Source organism: Musca autumnalis, unplaced genomic scaffold, assembly GCF_047663935.1.
Source record: "Musca autumnalis isolate F117 unplaced genomic scaffold, ASM4766393v1 scaffold_2, whole genome shotgun sequence".
Lineage (NCBI taxonomy): Eukaryota > Metazoa > Arthropoda > Insecta > Diptera > Muscidae > Musca > Musca autumnalis.
Genome location: NW_027411755.1, coordinates 1,727,283 through 1,749,780, shown reverse-complemented (window position 1 = coordinate 1,749,780; position 22,498 = coordinate 1,727,283). Strand labels below are relative to the sequence as shown.

At 32.6% G+C, this 22,498-nt stretch overlaps 3 protein-coding genes across 3 annotated transcripts in view; all 3 read right to left on the bottom strand.

The window, feature by feature from the left end:
* The window catches only part of LOC141393505 (uncharacterized), a 231,911-nt gene that overhangs the window by 114,312 nt on the left and 95,101 nt on the right, over positions 1-22,498 (bottom strand). The window lies entirely within an intron of this gene.
* On the bottom strand, positions 961-1,648 carry LOC141393491 (cytochrome c oxidase subunit 5B, mitochondrial-like). The gene is made up of 3 exons (XM_073966504.1): positions 1,476-1,648; positions 1,241-1,414; positions 961-1,179 (listed from the first exon to the last, which is right to left on the bottom strand). The coding sequence occupies exons 1-3, from the start codon at positions 1,558-1,560 to the stop codon at positions 1,073-1,075; spliced, it is 366 nt and encodes a 121-aa protein (XP_073822605.1). The 5' UTR covers positions 1,561-1,648; the 3' UTR covers positions 961-1,072.
* Positions 1,926-3,308, bottom strand: LOC141393492 (cytochrome c oxidase subunit 5B, mitochondrial-like). The gene is made up of 3 exons (XM_073966505.1): positions 3,082-3,308; positions 2,181-2,354; positions 1,926-2,117 (listed from the first exon to the last, which is right to left on the bottom strand). The coding sequence occupies exons 1-3, from the start codon at positions 3,161-3,163 to the stop codon at positions 2,011-2,013; spliced, it is 363 nt and encodes a 120-aa protein (XP_073822606.1). The 5' UTR covers positions 3,164-3,308; the 3' UTR covers positions 1,926-2,010.

Genomic DNA, 22,498 nt, shown 5'->3' with positions numbered 1-22,498 from the left:
CAAAATTTATATGAAAATCGTTTACGACTTTTGCCACTTTATAAAGTACGGGAACAGGCCAATTGTTATCGTAGTAAACATTTTTCCTAGGCCTGATGAAGGTATATTTGATACGATAAAAAAAGCGTTTCTAAAATGTAAAGGCCTCCACTCACCTATCAGTCATGCTGTCAGGCCGATGAACCCTTAGTTTTAGAATCCACCTATTAAGAATAAATCGGATTCATACAATTTGGATTGTCGATTTAACAATGTGGGATTAACTGATTTGCCCCAAACTTCACACAGTCTAGTATTTCTAACCAAATTAAATAAAGTTAATAAAAGTCCAAAAGTCTCTTTTCCCAAAATTGCACATATCGCACCCGTTCGACAAAAGGGTAGTAACTCAAAATTTTGAAATTTTCACTTTTCATCAAAAAGCGATTCATAATAAACTCCAACTGTAAAAATCTCAAATTGTTTTGTCTACTCTTTCCAAACCAGCCTATATTTGGTTTGATTCTTTTATTTTCAGTCGGCAAAACTGATTGATAGTTGTTTTCTATCAGCACCAATGGGCAACGCATTTTTCCATTATCAGTTATTTGAGATTCATATAGCCCGATCAAGAATGTAAGCTCCGCGTGAGTTTTGTCTTTCTGCTGTTGCAAATTAAAGGAGAAAGTGAAACAACTCACGGGGAGTTGATATTCATGATTGGGCTGATAAATTTATAAACGAAACATACGATTGATACAAAACATCGATTACCTATAAAGTATTGAACTTATATTTTAAAATAGCATAAATGTCCTTCATTTATAAACGGTCTTCAAACTTCAATTGCGGTATAATAACCCAATTTTACGTGGTTCTTCAAATAAATAAAAATTGTAGTACACAACTTTTAAAGTTTGAATATATGTATGTATGTATATCTAAATTATAATTATTTTAAAAGTCTAAATTTGGACAGGATTAAGATTATTCCGAAGCGTTTAATGTATGTCAAATAACTAATCATAATTTAAATATCAAACCTTGCACGACAATATAGGATAAGTAATGTTGGAATATATACGTAAATACTTTAAGAAAAGGCGGGGACTTCCTTCAATTTAAACCAATGTCCACATTCACAGCGTTTCGGACAGCCTTTCTCTAACCACATATAGTTGACGAAGCGATTTTCATTACCTTTAAATTATAGCCGTGATATTAACGCCTTCCACATACATAGACATATTTTTTAACTTACATATGCAACCAATAATGCGACCACTGAAAGCCGATGGTATAAGTGTAGGATTCTCCTTGGTACCACTGCCTCTTTTAATAACCGCCATGTGATAAGGATCACAGTTTCCTTCAATGAAAGCCAAAACTTCTTTTTTCTGGAGACCAGTACAAAGGTCTAAGGGATCGGGCATTTCTTATAACAAAAAAGGTTGCAGATATGAAACCTTTAATAACGATTAATAAAGAATTCTTACTCTCCAAATTATTGGATGTCGCATAGAAACCTCTTCTAATTAGCGGAGCTATTCCATAAATATAACGACGAGATAGAGAAAACATTTTTGTGCCAAAGGTTGTTTTTATGCTCAAGCTTTTTATGACAACTTTTTCACCGATTGTGAAAATAAAAAAGTCAACTACTTCATTTCTCACTGGCTCAATTTTATAATACTACTTTATTAATTTATGTGGGAGTTCTCATAGAATTGTTTGGTTTCATCTTTAATTGTTTTAACTTTATTTAGGCTTAAACATAACAAAGCGTGCTATGGCGGTGTACAGCACAACATTTGTATTTGACTTCATCTCAAAAATTCAGAAGAAAAAAGTAACCTCGGGTCTTATAATTATTCCTTGAAGAATGCTTTGTTCCGTATAGATTGTTCCGGACAACAATAAGTTTATGAAATAATTCACATAGATGGTTTTGTTTAAGGTTACTTTTTACTTAAATTTCTTGGTAAACAGAACGATACTTTAGTTTTTTAAAGGAGTTACATTTTGCCTAATTTAGACTGCAGCCTTTTCGATCAATTTGAACCAGTGACCGCATTCACAGCGTTTTGGAGTACCCTTTTGAAGCCACATCCATTGAACGTAGGTTTGATCTTCTTCGCCTGTAAAGTGAATATGTGATGCTATGAGTTTCATGTTTTAAATTTAATAATCATTTTACTTACAGATGCAACCGACAATACGGGCGTCAAAAGCGGAGGGTATCAGGTTGGGATTTTCCTTTGTGCCAGCACCACGCTTGAACACTTTCATATCGAAGGGGTTGTCATTGCCAGCAGCCTTGGCCAACAATTCACGCTTTTCAATACCAGTGGCGTGTTCCATGGGATCGTTCATCACTAAAAACAGCACATTTGATTACCATCACGTAAAAATTGAAACCAACAAAAAGACGAGGCGTTCATCCCTGTCTACAACACTACACACAGTTAATATGAGACTAAACCATACCATTTGACTAGGTTGAAGTAGATTGGTTGATTGATGTTTATATTAAATAATAATCGCAAATGGACATCTACTTTATAAAGAAAAGATATTCGTCTGTTGAGAAGATACTTTTTTACCTATTGTTATAGGTTGAAAGTGACGCTATCCGATAGTGATGAACAAGAACATGTTACATAAACATTAAAACAACTTCAGTAAAACAATAGTGACGTATTCCTATATGGAAAATTATTTCACATCTTTATATTTTCAAAATTATTTGGAAACATTCTTAGCTGTTTCTTATTTTTCTGTCCATCGAAAGTTTGCAACTCATCTGATTTTCTGTACCACCACCGTTGCATGAGTGTGTGTGTTCATCCCGTTAAAAGTGTTACATAAAGCCAATCAGATTTCAGTGTATTCACACCAGAATTTTCTTCTTTTCATTTATGTTTTCCATTTTTTCTTCGAATTACGGACATTTTACAGAGATTTTGATTTGGTGTTACGTAATTAACGCCCCCCCTAACCCACAGCATATTCCATTTCCAGTCCAATAGAACTGTCAAAAACAGAGCCTCGTTTTTTCTTGCTGGGAAATTAACCTTTTTTGGAAAAGGAAGAAAAACTTACTCTTGCAGAAGCGAACTGGAGTGTATGTGACATTTTGACGTGCAGCGGCACGCAGAGCCATGCGTCCACAGACAGAAGCCATTTTTATGTTTATTTGCGGATTTTTTTAACTTTTAATAAAACTAAAATTTCGTAATTTCCACACACACGGGACTGCGGCGATGAAAAAATCATTCGTTTGACGGACAGTGCAGCGAAGTAACGAGTCACGGTTGATAAAATTGTACTTTTTGGAGACAATATTGACAGTGTTGTTTACAATCTGTCTAATTTCATACAACTCTGTTTGACGTTGTCTATGGAATTTATAATCAGCAACGTATGTCGTATAACGTTTAAACGATAACGCATTTACATCAAATGGGGTATAAGTAAATTGGGCTTTAAAATAGTACGTTTAGATTTACGAAATCTACTCGACTTCAAATGTCAATTCCATAGCGTATATGTCAAATAAAATCCATTGGATTTAGGACGAGGATTTATGTAACGTATACACAATGATACTGGCATTTTAGGCAATTACATAATTAAAATGAAAATACTTATTACAACGTTTGTTGAAATGAAATGTACCAACTTTGTTATGAAACAAACTTTTGAACATGTGTAGGACATGACCTCGCAAAGAAATCTAAAGGTCTGGGTACATAAGCTGCTTTGCCTGGTTGCCTTGCTTTCCTGCTTCATTATTGGCATAATAAAAATAAAAGAATAAAGGAGGCCGAGCAAATTTCGAACTGGGCTGCCCTTTTCTTTTTTATTCTTTTATCAGAAGCGAGCGAGGCAGCCAGGCAAGGCAGCTTATGTACGTAAGCCTTTAGCCTTCCTTTAATTTTTCGTGGTTTCAATTAATTTTGTAATATTATACAAAACATTCAAAAAAAAAAACAGTTGCATGATTATTTGTAGTAATTCTGACAGGAGAATCATTACAGCCAGGCCATATTTTTTTATATATTTTCGAGCCTGCCCTAAAGGCCTGCGTACATAAGCTGCCTTGCCTGCTTACCTTGCTTGCTTCTGATAAAAGAATAAACAAGAAAAGGGCAACCCAGTTCGAAATTTGCTCGGCCTTCTTTACCCAATGATTACACATGCAAGTAACTTACAGACAGTTGTGTATACATATTATAGTCGAAACTTCAATTTTTTCGAACTGACACTTGCATGTGTAGACGTTCGGAAAAAAAATTGAAGTTACTTTCAAAGCACTTACATTGATTACTGACAAGAAAATTTTGTCGGCAGTGAGGTTGTTAGTTGGTGTGGCAATGAATATGTGTGAGTGTATTTGTGTTTTTCGAACTGCCACTTGCATGTGTAAACGGGGGGTTATTCTTTTATTTTTATTATGTCAGAAATGAAGCAGGAAAGCTAGGCAATCAGGCAAGGCAGCTTATGTACGCAGGTCTTTACTTTGACTTTTGTACATTCTCATTCTTTGAAAACAAAGATAGTTGGAAAAATATATTCTATTTTAACATGGTACAACAATATAAGGTAAAGTAAATACTACAACAAATACAACTCAACAACTACCAGATAAAATGAATTAGAGGGCTAATCGTAATACGTGCTCCCATTTGAAATTCCCATTGGAAAGTTCGATATGTTTTAAAATAAACGTGGGTGGCTTATCTCTCGCCGAAGAACGGGTTGTTCGCATCCCATATTTGACCTCGAAAAATTAATTTTCCAAGAAAATGAAATTTACTGCTAAATATTTTTGTTCGATCATTTTCACAACCTTGGGCGTGGATTATTGGGGGTAAGAGTGCATTGATCAAGTTAAATATTTGTAAGGCGATGAAGCATCATCCCATAGCACTGGGGCCTAATTATTGCTCTGTTCCAGAAGCTACTATTTTTTACTACGATAACATTTTTTCCTTTATGTTATCGAAAAAAATAGTAAAAATTAGTAGATTCTTTCAGTACTGGAACAGACTACATGTGATTCGATATTGAGTTGTTTCGAACTGAGTACTGAAAGTTGAGATGACAACATTCGTTATCGAGTTGTTGAACATAGATTTCCGAGTAATTTCTCGTAGCCAAATTGAAAAAAACAATGAAAGATTTCTTGTTGTCTTTTTGTTTAAAATGTAAAAATTGTTGTTTGTTGTCGGTTTATAGAAGAATAACGAAATTAGTAAATAATTGTCAGCCTTTTTACATAAAATAACAAGAGAAATTGGGAGAAGTCCTTTGCAGTCGTTTTGAGAAATTGTGATAAATTAGAATTAAAATAAATATACATATGCATGCACTTATTAACCAAAAACTAGTGTTTGCAGTCATTAACAAATAAGTTAAAAAAATCATTTCTGCAGATAAAAAATTATTTAACATTAATAGCCTTTATTTTATAGGTGAACACCTTTTAATAAAATATTAAACATTTCTTTTATGTTTATGTTTAAACATTTTTCCTTTATGTTTCTGGAAAAAATAGTAAAAATTAGTAGATTCTTGCAGTTCTGGAACAGGCCATAAATGCAAGAGTATAAATACATAACATAATATGCACATATTTTGTATGAAAATTACATGTAAGATTTTTCACATGTATGACATCAGCTGTTCTGTAGTATTAGTATGCCCAAAGTGACAACCCAGCTTTTCCGAATTCGTTTCGAATTCGGACAGAATTTCTGAAAAAAATATCCGATTCTGATGCCGAATTCGTACCGAATTCGGTACGAAAGTTGTATGGACGTGGTCACCGAATTCGGAAAGAATTTTCTAAGGAAATTCTTAAAAAAATATTAGAGTTTCGCGACGAATTCCGTCCGTATTCGGAAGTAAATTCTTGGAAAATTCTGAGAAAAATTTAGATTTTCTGACAGAATTCGGTCCGAATTCGGAAGAAAATTTGATGAAAAATTTGAATTTTCTTAAGAAAATTTGTCCGAATTCGGAAAGAAATTCTGGAAAAAATTGGAGAAAAGTTCAGATTTTCTGAAAAAATTGAAAACAATTCTGACGCTGACGCCACGTGTCGTACTCTATAGAAAAAACCCCCCTCAGAGACAATTTTCTTTTAATGTGCTATTTATGGAAGATTCTAATTTCAAACTTTCTAATGATTTTGCCTGTTGTTATCATTTTATGATTAACAGTAGATCAATATGCAGAAGTATACTTCTACATATATGTTGAAGCCCTAGCTTGAATTATTATATGTAGAATTTATATTTAAAAAATTTTAAAATTGTATGTGCGAATTTTATGACCAGTCATTTTGTTCTTCGACATCAAACGAAAAAAAATCCCTTAGAAAATCCATTAGAAATCGGAACGAATTCGGAATGACGATTCTTAAGATTCTTTAGAGATTCTTAAAATAAACTTATAGAAAATTGGTCAAATTTCTAGGAAAATATTAGAGAAATCGGCCACAATTCTAAAAAATATTCAGAAAATCTCAGAAAAAATCTGATATCAGAGCCCTCGGAAAAATTGTTAGCTGGGAACATACATGTGACAAAACAGATGGTCTGATGGCCGCCTTACTTATATCTTTCTTAATTATATGGCCAATTATCTGGTCAATTTAGAACTATTTTAGTAAAGTGTGGGTTTTTCGTATAAATTAGTTGGAACTATGTCATGTTTGGCTTTATTTTGAACTTCTTACCGTGTACTTTATTTACAAATTTTATTCCAAATTAATATTCAAATGTTTGCATCGAAACAAGGCAAACATTTTTTAATACGCTGTCTTTCTTAATTATATGGCAGCCACTGTATGTAATCACTTAGGAGAAAAAAGATACCATGATAGATCCTCGACTTCCACATTTCATCATCATGTCCACATTGTTCCTTGGTGCCTATTACCATCTATGTTACAAACATTTGAGCCTAAACAAAAAAAGTATGCTACATATTTTCAAATTTTAATAGTTAATAGTTAAAGCAATAATAATACGAGTTAACCGTAGTTAATCTAATAGTATGTTTAGCTATAGTATGATTTAGTAAATTCAAATCCATTGCTTATACGTAAAATAAATCCTCATAAAGAAGGTTAACCCGACAAAAAGCTCTTATGTAAACATGGCATAATAAAAGTGCGAACATTCAAACTCATTTAATAATCGGCAAAGGAAAACAGTAGAAATTTATTCAACAGTGCGACCATTTTAGCATTTTTTCAACTAAATTTAGCATTATTTTTTGTATTTAGCCGAAAAATTTCCATTTAGCATTTTCAATTATTAATTTAGCATTATTCTATCCACGAAAAATGAGTTATTTTTGTACTTTTTTATAAAAAAAAATCTAATAAATGTTGGTTGAACTGAATAGAACAGCTCTGATTTAAAGGAATGAAAATGTGAATAAGCAAATAAAATAAAACAAGTAAAAAACGTTAAGTTTTGCCTGGTCGAAATTGTTATACCCATCACCACAAAATATTCAGAACTGATATGGAATAATTAGTTTTTCTTTTTGTTACGAAAGTACCAATGTCAGTATTTTAGGTGGAGAAGTTTTTTGATCGCTGGGAACTCCAAATAATTAATAATTCAGTAATCTAAAAGTTTTAAACTACATGAAATCGGGCGGCACCGTTATATGGGGCTATCACAGCTTGGGCCTATGTACTCAATTTTCGATGGAGAAGTTTTTTACTACTGCGAACTGACATCCAATTTTGCCCGAAAATGAAATAAAAATGTAAATAAAACTAAAACCGAGGTGTCGTTATATGAGCATGTGTCCGTGATTTTTGGTAAAGAAGTTGTTTAACCACTTTGAACCCAAATGACACCCAAAATAACTTAAATCAGCCGTTACCTTTTTGTGGGACCAATTTTTGGTTGAGAAGTTATTTGGAACCTTAAATACCAAATCATAGCTAATACAGCCTGAAAATGTAACCAAAGACAACAAAATAGCTGAAATCGGCCGGTACAGTTTTATAGGGGGTGAAGAACGTGTGTCCTATCTCAATTTTTGTTGATGCCAGAGTGATGCAAATATCGACTAAGATGTTTGGTTCCATCATTAATATATAAGTATGCATATACTTTATGGGGTCGCAAATGATTATTTCAATGGGCTACAAACGGAAAACACACTTAATATACCGTATATATACTGTGCTGGGGGGTAAACTTCATTAAAACAGGTAAGAAATTATCAGTCAGCTGTGCTGACGGAGATACGCCCTCAGCCACTGAACAAAAAAAAAAAAAAGACGAAACCAAACACAATAATTATGCCGTATATCTATATATATAAAAATGGTGTAAAAAGTGTATAGTAATTCATAAAATGAGAACGGCTAGGCCGATTTCTGTAAAATTTTTTGTCAGTTATTCGTATTTTCGAGGAGAAGGTCTTTATGGAAGAAAATTTTGGAAAATCTCTCTGGAAAAGTCGGAAAATTGGAAAAATCGAAAATTGAGTTTTTGTATGAAATTTTATTCCTTAATAGCGAGACGAAGTTCGCCGGGTCCGCTAGTAAAATATATTGATTTTGTAGCACGAGTTTGCTTTAAAATCTGTATGTATGTGGGGCTTTACCAAACATTTTTAGTAAAAGTTTTTGAGCTATTTGCACAATAGCCATTTAATGGATCGATTCCGTATTGCGAGGCGAGTCATGTCGAGTCGTCCATCGTCTCTGCCGCAAAATTTAAAAAATTCACTACGTAAAGCGATAGAAAATAATCGTCGATAACAAGTTATCGGAAATTAGAAAAAATATCAGAACAAGTTGTACACAAAAGTTATAGTTTTCTAAAATGATAAGCTCAGTGGAACTATTATGGAACTATTATATATATATAAGAAGATATAGTTAAAGTAGCATCTATCAGACGACACTTAAGAGATAAATCTAATCCTTAGAATTACCATCAATATTGTGAAAAAACTTATTTTATTCAAAAACAAATTTCCCGGGCGTTGTCGGATGCATTGACGGGACACACGTACATATGTATAATGGGACCAAAGGAAGATGTTCGCCATTTATATCTGGATGAAAAGGATATTTTAGTTTAAACGTTTTGTTGGCAAGTACGTGGTGAATTTCTACTTAATTTTGAGGTTTTTCATTTGTCCAATTTCACTGTTATTATAATCTTATGTCTCTTCAATTCCGTAGATCGCACCTGCAGGATTTGAAAGCATATTAATTTTCAGTATGTCTGCTACCGCTTGCTCCATTGAAGACAAAGATATTTCTTGTGATGGTCCACCTCCTGTAGCTGTAATGTTCTTCTTATTTTGAGACATTTTTTTCTTTAGTTTGGATTTAAAATGAGTTCATACTCTGTGCCATTCATCTGGTGTACGCACACAACTATTTAATTGCTCCGCAACATCCTTCCACACCTCATCAAAAGTGGCTTTAGTTTCGCCAAAAAGTCTGACTCCACGAGCTACGTTTGGGTGGGCTTCCATTTTTTCAACCAGCATTTCAAATTGCTGTCTTGTAGTAATTTTCACCATTATAAGTACTAAAACACCAAAAACGTATATAATATTAAATAAATTCACTTAAAATTAATGAAAATGTTACTTACGTTTCAATTTTTCGTTTTTATTCGTTAGTAAAAATGTACGGCGACAGCTAATTTGTTGTCGCCGGAAAATGAACATTACGGCGACAAAATTTGACGACGTCAGGCGAATATTGCCGTACGGAATCGAAAAATTGCATTCGGCAACGCGACACGACTCGCCTCGCAATACGGAATCGACCCATAAGTGTGTGCCGGCAAAGTTTTGGAGCTTTTGGGTCATTATCTCAGGAAGTATTGACTTACTCTGGAAAAAATGCAGCGTTGTAAATGATGCCGCTAAATCAACCTACTGAATAAAAACGATGCGAGGGGAGCTCTTAAACTTCACTTTTTTCCAAATTTTGTGTGGGAGGTACCCGAAGGAGTGGACCGATATTGTCCATATTCCAGCATGATACATGACTGGATGAAATAATACGATGTGCAAAGTCTGCACAAATCAGAAACTTCCTTCGAGAAGTATCTTGCAGATTTGCCATTTTGGTTGGTGCCGTCGGGGTTTCTTGTAGCTTTTAGGCCAATATCTCAGAAAGTATGGACTTGGGAAAGAAAAAAATTGTACCTTCGTAACCTACCGCAAAGACAACTTATATCCCGGTTACACTATTGTAGGTTATCCCACTGGGTTTAATAAATCCAGTGGGTTAATCTTTGCTGGTTACACTTACATAGGTTTTCGAGGACACAAACTGTCAGCTGATGTTTGTTTACGTATACATACAAAATAACACATAAATATCAAAAAAATAGTTTCCAAAAAATTAAAATGGTAACTATTGATGCAACAAGTATTTAAACAGTATTGTGATTGATTGGAAAACAAAAATATGGGACAAAATGTATAAATAGTAAGCAAAGAAAACATTAACAGAAAATGTAATAATAATAAAGCCGTGTTTTACGCTTGTACGATTTCTCGTATGAGATATCGTCCCCTCTTTGCTCATATTCGTATATTTTACACGCAGGGATACATTTTTGTATCATGGTACTTTTTGTTAAAAAAGTGTCTAATGTAAAAAAATAAATAATTTTATGATTTTCAAATAACTATAGATTTATAAAGGCCATAATATCTCATACTACCAATTGTAAAAGTGTAAAACACGACAAACTCTGTTGTAAAAACAGTTGCAACTTTTGGTACTTTTTGAGCATAGTTGCATTTTTTTGCACATATGTACATCGAATACAACACTGCATTTTTGGTGGATTTGTGCCGGATTTTTAAATAAAACCAGCAGTGAGAGGATTTAATTTTTATATGGCAAATCTGGTCAGATTTGACCAGATTAAGCAAATAAATCCCCATGAAGTGGGTTAACCCAGCAAAAAGCTGTAGTGTAACCGTGCTATTACTGAGAAGGAATAACATGATGTACAAAGTTTGGATCGAATCGATTGCTTCATTCCAGAGTTATCGTTCACACCATTTTACAGAAAAATTTTGAACTTTTGTGGGGGAGTAACCCGAAGGAGTGGACTGACATGTCCCATCTTCGAACTTTAACTAAGTTTGGTCAAAATATTACGATACCCAAAGCACAAGCAAGCCAGACAGACGAACAGACAGACAGACGGACGGGCATGACTAAATGGACTCCAAATTGTCTGAAACGAATTTCGTCCGAACATACTTGGGGTCTAAAAACGTTATTTCGATGAGGCACATTTTTGGTCATATCAAAGTGTATATGGTAAAAACCAAATTTCCTCTACAATTCCATTTGAAAAAAATTAAAAACAAATTGGGGGGGGGGGGGGGAGGAAATCTTCGATTTTTGGTATAAAAGTTAAGGAAAAAGTTCTTGTTTCAAATCTGTTCGCGTTCACAAAATTGGCCGATGCGCGCAAAATTTATAGCGGTTTTTATTCTCTTATAAAGAAAAAATATTTTAAAAATTTTTAATTGTTGTATTAAGAAAATGTATGCATATATCAGTAACAGCATTTAACATCATCATATATATAAAATTTCTAAAATTTTTGGAAACTAAAGTCACTTTTGATGAGGTGTGGAAGGATGTTGCGGAGCAATTAAATAGTTATGTGCGTATACCAGATGAATGACACAGAGTGTGGACTTAAATCCAAACTAAAGAAAAAATGTCTCAAAATAAGAAGAACATTACAGCTACAGGAGGTGGACCATCACAAGAAATATCTTTGTCGTCGATGGAGCAAGCGGTAGCAGACTTACTGCAAATTAATATGGTTTCAAATCCTGCAGGTGCGATCTACGGAATTGAAGAGACATGGGATGATAATAAATTGAAATTGGACAATCTGCTGAGGTAGAAAATGAAAAACTTCAAAATGAAGTAGAAATTGACAACGTACTTGCCAACAAAACGTTTAAACTAAAATATCTTTTTCTATTCAGATATAAATGGCGAACATCTTCCTTAGGTCAAATTATATGCACGTGTGTTCCGTCAATGCAACCGACAACGCCCGAGAAATTTGTTTTTGAATAAAAATAGTTTTTATTTTGACGCTTTTCCTCTTCTGTTAATTTGAAAACAATCCAAATTTTACACAGTTTTTCCTCTATTAACTCCAGAACTTCGCTTAATACCTTTGACAATGTGGGTTGAGCCATCCCGAGGTCAAAGTCATTGCCATGGGATTTTTGAAAGCTTCCTTCTGCAAAAAATCTTAAAGCAGCACACACTTTAAGGAGTGGCTGCATTGCTGTTGATCTGTGGGTTTTTTAAAGTCATTTCTTAATGCCTCTACTATATAAATAACAGCGTCTTAGGCTTTAAACCTAAAAAAATAACAATTATTTTGATGAATGTTGGAAACCAAACAAACTCACAATACTGATGGCAATTCTAAAGGATTGGATTTATATCTTAAGTGTCGTCTGATAGATGCTACGTTAACTATATCTTCTCCTCTATCATCTAAAAATAGTACTGAGCTTATAAATTTCGAAGAATATTCCTTTTGTTTACAATTTGCTCTGATATTTTTTCTCATTTATTCAAATCAAAACAAAAAACGCTCCGCTACATCACCGATAACTTTTTATCGACCATTTGATTTATCGCTTTACGTAGTACATTTTTTAAATTTTGTCACAGAGACTATAGACGACGCGACATGACTCGCGTCGCAATACGGAATCGACCCATAAGAGTAATATTGAAATTACAATCATTCAAAAAATTCATTCAAAAATTTTCATTTGAAAATTAAGAAACGCGAATTTGCCTCCACATTCTATTTTGAGTAAAAGACCCATATTACTCGCGTATCTCTGTAATTTATGACACGCGTTTGAAAGATTCCATTTATGTAATTTTTTACAGAAAATCGCAGTTTAGTACGCGTATTTTTTTAAAATATATTTTTGCTGATTTTTCAAGGTATCTATCTATATCCACGATTTTAGTGGAAAGATTCGATCGTGGAAGGGCTCATTTCACGTGGGATTCTAAGGAAATTGAATGACACTTGTAAATTTTAAACGCAAAAAATAGGGTTTTTACGAAAATTCACGCATCAAATGTTGGCATTTAGAATCCAATTACTAGGATTCTGTAAGTAGCACACTTATGAGATGTACGTTAAACGACGTAAAATCACGAGTTCTATAATCCTATTAAAATTCCGGCTTCAAAATGTCAGCATCAATTTTAGGTGGATGCAGTGGATATATCGAAAAATCATACAGTAGTATCATGTTGCCCATGGAGTATTCTTTCTTTGGGCATAAGTTCTATAAAATGTAATGTTAAGCCAGAAATCGGAAGGGAACATAAAAAAAACTTGTTGGCTTCTACCCAACCCATTTTTCTACATTGATGCCAACACAGCCTTCACGAAAATTAATTTTAATGGTCGACATTATGGGATCCCTCCCAAAACACTTAATTATAAAGAATTCCATTCATACTATATAGAATATGTTAACAGTTCGCGAATTCTGAATGGGTGAAACTCGGATTCATCGATTGTAAAACATTTTTGGTTTTTACCATATACCCTTTCTAGACTAAAGGCTGAGGCATGGTAGAATAATTTAGTGGTAGGCCACAGCTAACAGCTGATTACAATTTTTTTCTTATTATGACCTATTCTGTCAAAAGCAGGTTTGACATATCTTATTGTCGTTGACATTATGCAATAATAAAGGTAGATGCGTCATTGAACTTTTGCAACAAAAAAGGTCTGCTGTAACACTATATCATAAAATTGAAAACAACGACAACACATTTTTATTCGCGTGGTAAAATAAAATTGATTTTTTAATAGAAGAAGAATGATTTGTCAAGTATTGATATTAATTGAAATTTGTTCTAAAAGTACAGGAACTGAAAAATTCAAATATTGTAAAAATTCTAGCTGAAATTTCAACGTATCTGGAAATCGGATGCCAGCAATCACCATGTTAGATTAGCCAAATTTGTCAAATAAAAGATAAGAGAATTTGTATGTTTGTTTTCAGTGTCATATGTTTAGGTACAACTTTTGCTATTTTTGGAACAATTTTCTAGAAATAATATTCTGGGGCATAGCTAAAGTGATTTTTATTTTTTATTCTATTTGATACTTTTAACATAAACAGTGAAGTTCTAAATTTTATATATGTTTGTAAAACCGACTAACCATGTAGGTACATCTACCTTTATTGTTGCTCCATGACATTGGACGTTTTAAGCCATGGCTGCAGGGTTGTATTTTTCAGCGATTTTCCTACCTGTCCTACCTCTACTTAATTGTACCATTTATCATTATTTTATGGCATTTCAATATTTATTTTAGCATTTTAATCCTGATTTAGCTGCAACATTTTTTTAAACATCATTGGCATACACCTATAATATTGAGTAATTGTTCGTGGGTACTATAAACACATACATACATAAGTAATGCACGTTTAGAATGATAATGTGAACCTGCATTATGCTTACCTACGGAGATGCGCTTCCATTAGTACCATTCTTCGAAATTATATACGAGTATATGAATCTCATGCACAAAACATATTCATATATGTATATGAAATTTTATGTACATATATGTATATAGTTAGATTAGAATTACCTAACCGAAATGTTTAACAAATATATATTTGTATTTGCTTCGGTTGGCGCATTCTTTAATGTCGTCTGTTTGGTGGCAGAAGTCGTTTCTTATTTGGAAACTTTGTTGACGTTGAGAAAAACTAAATTTAATTTATTTCAACTATAAAAATTGAAGTAGAATGGAATCGATAACATGTTGATGGTATTATATTCTTTATTGTGTTCCATTTTTTGTGGGGTAAGATGATCGGGTTTTATGTTAACATGTTTTGGATTCAAATTATTGGATCGAAGTATCAACAAAATTTCGCAACATGTCTATAAACGTTGCTCTTTGAAATATGACGAATCAATATGAAGTTCATGTGAGAAATTAACGTATTCGCAGTGAAGTTTTTGCATAAACAACAAAAGTTTAAGATAATAAATTGTTGTATTTTTATTAAAGAAGACATGTGGAATTGTAGTTAGGGAAATATAACATAATACCAATTTAGATCAAAACGAAAAAAGCTAAAATTGTCCTTATATTATTAAATATTTGTTATCCAGGAAATGAAGAGACTATAAAAATATTTATGTTATTCAAACTGATGTCCTAACAGATTTGTTAGTCATATACTGATCTTGGTGAGATATTTTTTAAGCATAAAAAAGCGCCTGAGTTTTTGTTAGAAACACATAGAACTTTGTAAACTTCCGATTCTTAACGATTTCTTTGCCGTCTAAAACAATTATGGACTATGACAAATTTAATATACATTAAATATAAGATATAAATATTGTATATAAACAAATGCCACAATAAATACATACATATATCGAGCCCTTCCCGCGAAAATGATGTAAGCGACATTTTTTCGATTTTCGTTTTTTTACGGAAATCTATGAAGAATATTCCAACACACCATCTCCCAAATTTTTAGAACTCAGCCATGTACCGTTACGAAATTAGAGCAAAAACAATTTTGATGTAAGCGCCATTTTTGCTTTTTGTGTACATTTGTTTGTGACAGCGAATTGTCGCTTACATCAAATTGCACATTTACATACCATGTCGTTATTCAACTATATTACAAGAAATACGTTTTAATCTTATAATTCTTCGAATAAATACTTGCTATAAAATTAGTGTGCTTTGTTTTTAAATGGTAGATAAGAATTACTCTAAAAATGATTTTTTTCAAATAATTTTTTTTTGATGTAACCGCCACTTCTCAAAGTAAAAGCCTGATTGCGTGACAGCGAAAAAGATGTAAGCGACACAAACTACCGTTATATTGAAGATATTCCACAATTTTTTTATTTTTTCAGTAAATAGGATATAATAACAGAACTATACCAAATTTGAATAAACAATTTTGGTTATATCAAAAGTTATTCAATAAAAACCGTCTCCTGTAAAATTAGCTTTTTGTCGCTTACACCTTTTTCGCGGGAAGGGCTCGATATGTCAATACTGTAACATTACATTAGGAAATATAAAACTTGTGGGAATGAAGTTATTAGAGAATTGAAAGAACTTAATATTGTGAACAAGAAAATTTTAGAGAATTATTTAACGGAGAAATATCCAAAGGAAAAAGTTTCACACAATTTATCAATATTCGAAAATATTACCTTAAGAAATTCGAGATGAATCCACAAAAATACTCCAGAGAAATGCTATAAATTATAGTTTGTACTATAATATGTTCATATGTATGTAATAATGTTGGGAGCAATACATACTTCCGAAAATTTTTAAACAACACAAAACAATTAACAATCCACTTGATACGTCTCAGATTGTCTTGTGAGCGTTGTGAAGTCTTTTAAGCGCCTGCACAAAAGCAGTGTTGTAGGGAGAGTTCTCACACCAATGAGTGTTTATATGTATTTTAATTTTAAGTGGTTGTCGTCTTGTGGTCCCAATACCCAGAGGAAATACTCCCCCCACCTATTTGTTTTTGTGTACCGCTAATAATGTGTTGACAAATCGTACAACATAAATAACACGAATTGTTTCAAATCTGTGGAGGGTACTTACTTCCCATTACCGATTATCATGATGATCAAACTAATTGATCGCTATTGTTAGTGTCACAGCAAATTATGTTCATCACTGAACATAATATTGTAGGAGAAGTAGTGATACATGTATAAAAAACCGTTTAAAAACTAAGAATTATGAATCACAAAATTACCTGTCCCTTTAGTGCCCATGCAGGAAAAAGGAAGCTATAGGATTTTACAATCTTTAAAAAATGAAACAACAAACTAAAAATAATTCGTCCTGCTGTTTGCTGTGGGCAACTTAGAGAACCCAGCACATTTGAATTTTATAGCTTCTTTCATTTAGATGATTATTATGTATTATCACCTAAGAGAACCACAATAAATGCAACTAAATTTAAACTCCCATAGGTATATAATAATAGAAACAGAGTTCGTTTCCCTCAAGTAGCAATCTGAATACTCCATAAAGTATTGATCACAATTTGAACGGAATCACATGTCTGTAAATAAACTTTTTTACAAAAAAATAAACAAATTAAGAAAGTCGTAGGAAAAGGGATAAAGTAAACTACGACTAAGAAATGGTTTTTGATCTACATATGTCTTAAATATTTTTTCCAACACGCACATACACAAATACATACTTTTTTCTTCGGCATAGATTTCTACGAATCGGCATCAATGAAAAAATGACTGATATGGAAAGTATTTACCAAAGTGAAAGACAATGTAACCGGATACGTAAAGGAAGTTACCTTGAATGCATACCACATAGACATACAACCCAAAACAAAAAGAAGACTCTTGCACTCCAGAGCAAAACACCAGCAGCTAATGTTAGTATGAGAGTGCAAAAAAAAAAATGTGGCCCCTGACTGAATGTTTGTTTGCTTTGACATTTGTGAGGTTTCTTTTGTATTCCATTCATAAAGTGACTGCATTTGTCCATTAATGAAAATGAATTGTACACACATTTGATGATGACGGTAGCTTTGTACATGTCTATTGACAATTCAAGTGTCTTTGAGAAGATTCGGACTACTCACATGTAGACCAACATCAGGATTTAACTGCAGCTGGTCTTCTAGACGAATTGGTAAACATACATTTGCGGGCGTATTCAAACACAACTATGTATGTAAATATATGACAAATACTTTATTGGCGGTGCCGAGACTTTGAACTCAATAGGAAAATGGAAAGAAAATCATATCAAAAATAACAATTATTATTTTGATGTTACTTTTAACTACATATGTATATAGCTGAACATACTGCCAAATAAACCCATTAATGAATTTCATAGGGAAATTGTGGCGCCAACATGGAAGATTTGAGCAAAAATTAATATTTGTTGACAAAAATGAAGTTTGGATTTAAATCGTATGGGGTAGCTTTGTTTTGGTAATATGCTTTACTAAATATATAAATGTGTAAAGATGGGATGAGAGATCCATAGTCAAAAATTTTCTACAAGGTTCATTTAGTAAGGTTAGTCAGAAAGCAAATGAAGGCCTTCCTTTAGGCCGTTACATTATACGTTTTTGTCGGGTTAACCTACTTTATGATGATTTATTTGAAGTATTTGTGAAGGAATTGACATGTGAAACCTAGTGGGTTTGTTATATCCTTTTATATATAAACGTATTATTAGACTTCTCTTGATGTCAAATTTTTTATAGCGAGAAATGCCCAAAAAACGATAAAACTATGAAATATTATTGACACAATTGAAATAAAGAAGTTGTAGAAGTGTACTTTTGATTAAAATAAAATATTTTTTAATGCAAAAACGTGCAAAAGAAAACATCAGCTGGGCTTACAGGGTCACCTTGTTATTGCATCATGATTGTCAGAATTGGGCTTTAAGTCGTTTGTTCTACTTAGTAACTATGATAATAAAAAATGTAACATTTCTAACTGAATTTGATGTATATATTTACACTTACAATATGCCTGTTGGGCAATTAGGGAAAAGAATAAGCTATAAAAAACGCGGATCACAAAACTGAATTAAAAAAATAATTAAAACAAATAATACCACCCTCAAGTAATAATAGAAATAAATGGAAGTAATGGTCTGTTCTAGAACTGGAAGAATTTACTAATTTTTACGATATCATAAAGGATAAATTTTTATCGTAGTGAAAATTAGTGGATTCTTGTAGAACGTCACAGACCAAAAATTGTAGAACTTCAAAAAGAAAAAAATGAAATATGTATGTATGTATATGGGAAATGTTGCCAATTATTTCATATTCCATTTCCAAAAAATTGATTTTTTTGTTTTCGCGCTACATTAACGATTTTTGGTACATAGGTTAAGAAAAAATTCCCCAGTAAAAATCCGCTCGCGAGCAAATTTTTGGTTGTTACGGACAAAAGTTATGGCGGTTTTACTTCTGCTATTAAGAAAAAATTATTATAAAAACGCTAATTATTTTATTGAGCACAATTGTCACTAAAAAGTTATGGCGAAGTGACGTCATAAAGTAGATTGCATAATATTTGTAAAATGTTACTCAGCATTCGCGGAATTTACAAAAAATTTAAAAAATCTTAAATGTAATCCGATTTTTTTTAAATATATGTCCATTTACCCTTCAAAAATTACAAAAAAAAAACCGTTTTAAATAAAGACTCCACGGGGAATCAAATGAGACCAAACTTATAATCATCGGGATAGTAGTTAAGATATTATAGCCAAAATAAGCACATATTTGTGTTACAAAAAAACAAATATTGGTTTGGAATAATAGTTTTCACATGCATTCTAAAGTTGAAAATATTGGAAAAATTCTATAGGAGTACTTCTTTTGTTTTTCTTTCCCATTTGTTTTAGAAGGTTTCCCATTGAGGAAAGTTATTGGGTTGTTGAAATAAATCATTAGACTTCTTAAACGGAAATAGGGTTCAAATAAACCGCTTTAACTTACATATATGCATTATTATTATTAAAATATGTGTAAATCGCGTAATTATCAAAATCGTTTTGTCCGCATGTGATTTTCATGTACAGCAAGACCATATCTTTTAATTTGTATATATTTTTCGAAATATAATTTGGACGCTAGGATGTTGCATCTTCTGCATCTTAGCATTAAAAAACCTATAAAACATCGCTAATTTGCGCAAAGTTCATACAATTTCGTTCCGCATCCGGTTTTAGTGTCACCATGAAAATCTGCATCGATATATACCTATTTCAAGGCAATCAGTCAAGAACCGTGGATGTAGCATCACACACTATTTTTGGGATAAAATGAATGTAGTTCCCTTATCAGTGAAGTTTTTATATCTCTGTTTCCGCAAAAAGGAAGATGCTGCACTAGTTTTTTCATAGCAGTGGAAGCGGCAGACAGAATACGCGATAAAATGCGCGATATTTTAAAAAACAATATTAGGTAATTTTCCTACCTTGGAATTTCTCCTATCTCGCGTTTTAGTAGATGGATTTTAACGAATAATGATTTATTAGATCCGCATCGTAAAAATCCAAAATTTGCAATCATGCACGAGTAAATCGAATGCCAATTGTACAAATTAGACCCAAAATATATGATTTTTAGAAATTTGTTCGCACAAAATTTTCGTATTTGGATACAGATTTCTCTGAAGTTGTGTAGACTACATTCACGACACATATATCAAATAAATCAGAATCGTAAGTTCTTCATTCCTATATATGATTTTTTGAAAAACCTGTTTGCGGAACGAAATTATTAGAAAATTTCAAAAACGCTTAAAATCTGGCTTCAAAATATCAGCATCATTTAATGGTAGACGCAGACCAAATTTTGAAAAGTTATACATTAGTGAGATTATCCTTATTTAGTTGGCTTCTACTTATACTTTGACAGGAAAATCGTGAGAAGTGCGGTTTACTCACAAATCGAGAGAAAACAAAAAAAAGACACGTTGGCTTCAACCCATTTTTACCCATTTTCTAACATAAATATAGCCACAGCTTCCACGCAAATTAACTTTTGAGGCCAATATTTTTTGCCACGTCCAAAAACATTTCATTTTATCCATAAACATTTAATTTGTATAATATACAATCACAAGTCGCGTGTTCTAAAAGGGTAAACCTTGGCTTCAGCTATGTTAAATTTTCAAAAATATTGGTGATATACAGTTAGGCAAGAAATGTATTGCAAAAAAAAAAAAAAATTGTAGAAAACTTCATATTAATTGTTCGTTTATGGCAACAAATTATGTTAAATCTATACGGTTTTTTGTGCAAATCTCTTGCTATAGGTCCTTAAAACAATATTCCATCAAAATATGCAAAGGTTATTTGTGATTAATAACAAATACGGTCAAAAATAAGAAATAACTACTACTTGGGGGTGACAATAAAAGTATTGCAACGTGAAAATCAGTACTATAAAACTATAATATTGTTGCAAATTTTTGCGGTCATTGTGCATTTTTATGACTTTTGCGGGTAATAATAGACTAACAGTATTGAATGTAATAAAGTTCAGTGATAAATAATACGGTCATGGAGGGTCGCAGACAGGTAAAAAACGCATGGGGCCATATTAACAATAAACGATGACGAATCGGCCACAGGCAAGTACGCAAAGAATGAATATTTGACTCAATATGTATTGTAGGATAATGGAACAATGCAAAACAGTCAGATTTTGGCTTTGAAAACATCGAAATACCTCTGGAAAGTATATGGAAAAAATTGACACCAGTGTAGAATTTTGAAACGTCCTACGACAGAGCACTATTTCGTCTCTCAATGGCATTGATATTATTAAATTTTTACTAATTGGATAGATATTATCCTCTGCTATCATAATAAATCCAAAAAATTGCGCCAAATCCAATAAAACCCATCAAATGTGGAAATTAAACCGCTACTGGAGAAGCTGGAATACCGAATATTTGGGTACTATATTCTTTACCATGGAAAATAGTATGCGAAATTGGGTTCACGGATATAATAATGATTAGGAAGACATCCCCACTGACATCATTAAGAAATATTTAATAGTCATTAGTCTGAAAGTCAGAAAAATAGATCCCGAAACAGTGTTGCCGAATTTGCTGATTTATGTCATTTTGACGATTTTTTTGCCCAACATTGAAAAATGACGATTTGACGATTTTATGGTCTAAAATGACGATTTTTCACGTAAGCCAGAAATGCATGAAATAAAAGACGATAACTACATTTTGACCAAAGTTTCACGAAAGATATTAAGGCAAGCAATGTTCCAAACTCAATTTTTGAGCTTTTTTAATGTTTTATAGCAATTTCCAGACGGATGGGCTATATTTAGGCACATACCTGACATATCTAGGCACAGGTATTTCATAGTTTTTGCCCCACATTCAAATTACATGAGCTGAAAATTTTCGTTTAGTTTCGGTAATAGATGAAAACCTTCCTTAAAAAGTTTTCGAGATAAAATATTAATTATATTTTTTGTTATAGTGTAAATGTACGTGTACGGATAAACATGGACGGTCACACTGTCAAGCAAGCGATATTTGAGCTAAGCTACCATTTAAAATGACAATGGGTACCCAGCTTTACCATTTTGCATTACTTCAAATTCGATAACCATATGAAAACTATCACCTTCTGAAAGCTTTTTTTGTAGCAGTATTTAAGTGATATTGGGTTAGATTTATTGCTGTGGGTTGTATATCTTATGTTGTCAGTCTCATGCACAAAAATATCAGCGAATATCGCATTAAAAGGTAACCAAACCGAGTTTTGGTCCATGTTGACGATTTTTCAAATATTGTTGACGATTTGATAAGAAAATGTGAGGAATGGAGTGCCTTTTTCACGACACCGTTTGAACTGCA

Excerpts from the sequence above, each read along its gene's own strand:
- LOC141393491 (XM_073966504.1), bottom strand. The coding sequence starts at position 1,560 with ATGTTTTCTCTATCTCGTCGTTATATTTATGGAATAGCTCCGCTAATT. Across the intron at positions 1,415-1,475 it reads GACATCCAATAATTTGGAGA|AAATGCCCGATCCCTTAGAC; the intron begins GTAAGAATTCTT and ends TTTTGTTATAAG. Across the intron at positions 1,180-1,240 it reads TCGCATTATTGGTTGCATAT|GTAATGAAAATCGCTTCGTC; the intron begins GTAAGTTAAAAA and ends TATAATTTAAAG.
- LOC141393492 (XM_073966505.1), bottom strand. The coding sequence starts at position 3,163 with ATGGCTTCTGTCTGTGGACGCATGGCTCTGCGTGCCGCTGCACGTCAA. Across the intron at positions 2,355-3,081 it reads TCCAGTTCGCTTCTGCAAGA|TGATGAACGATCCCATGGAA; the intron begins GTAAGTTTTTCT and ends TGCTGTTTTTAG. Across the intron at positions 2,118-2,180 it reads CCGTATTGTCGGTTGCATCT|GCGAAGAAGATCAAACCTAC; the intron begins GTAAGTAAAATG and ends TTCACTTTACAG.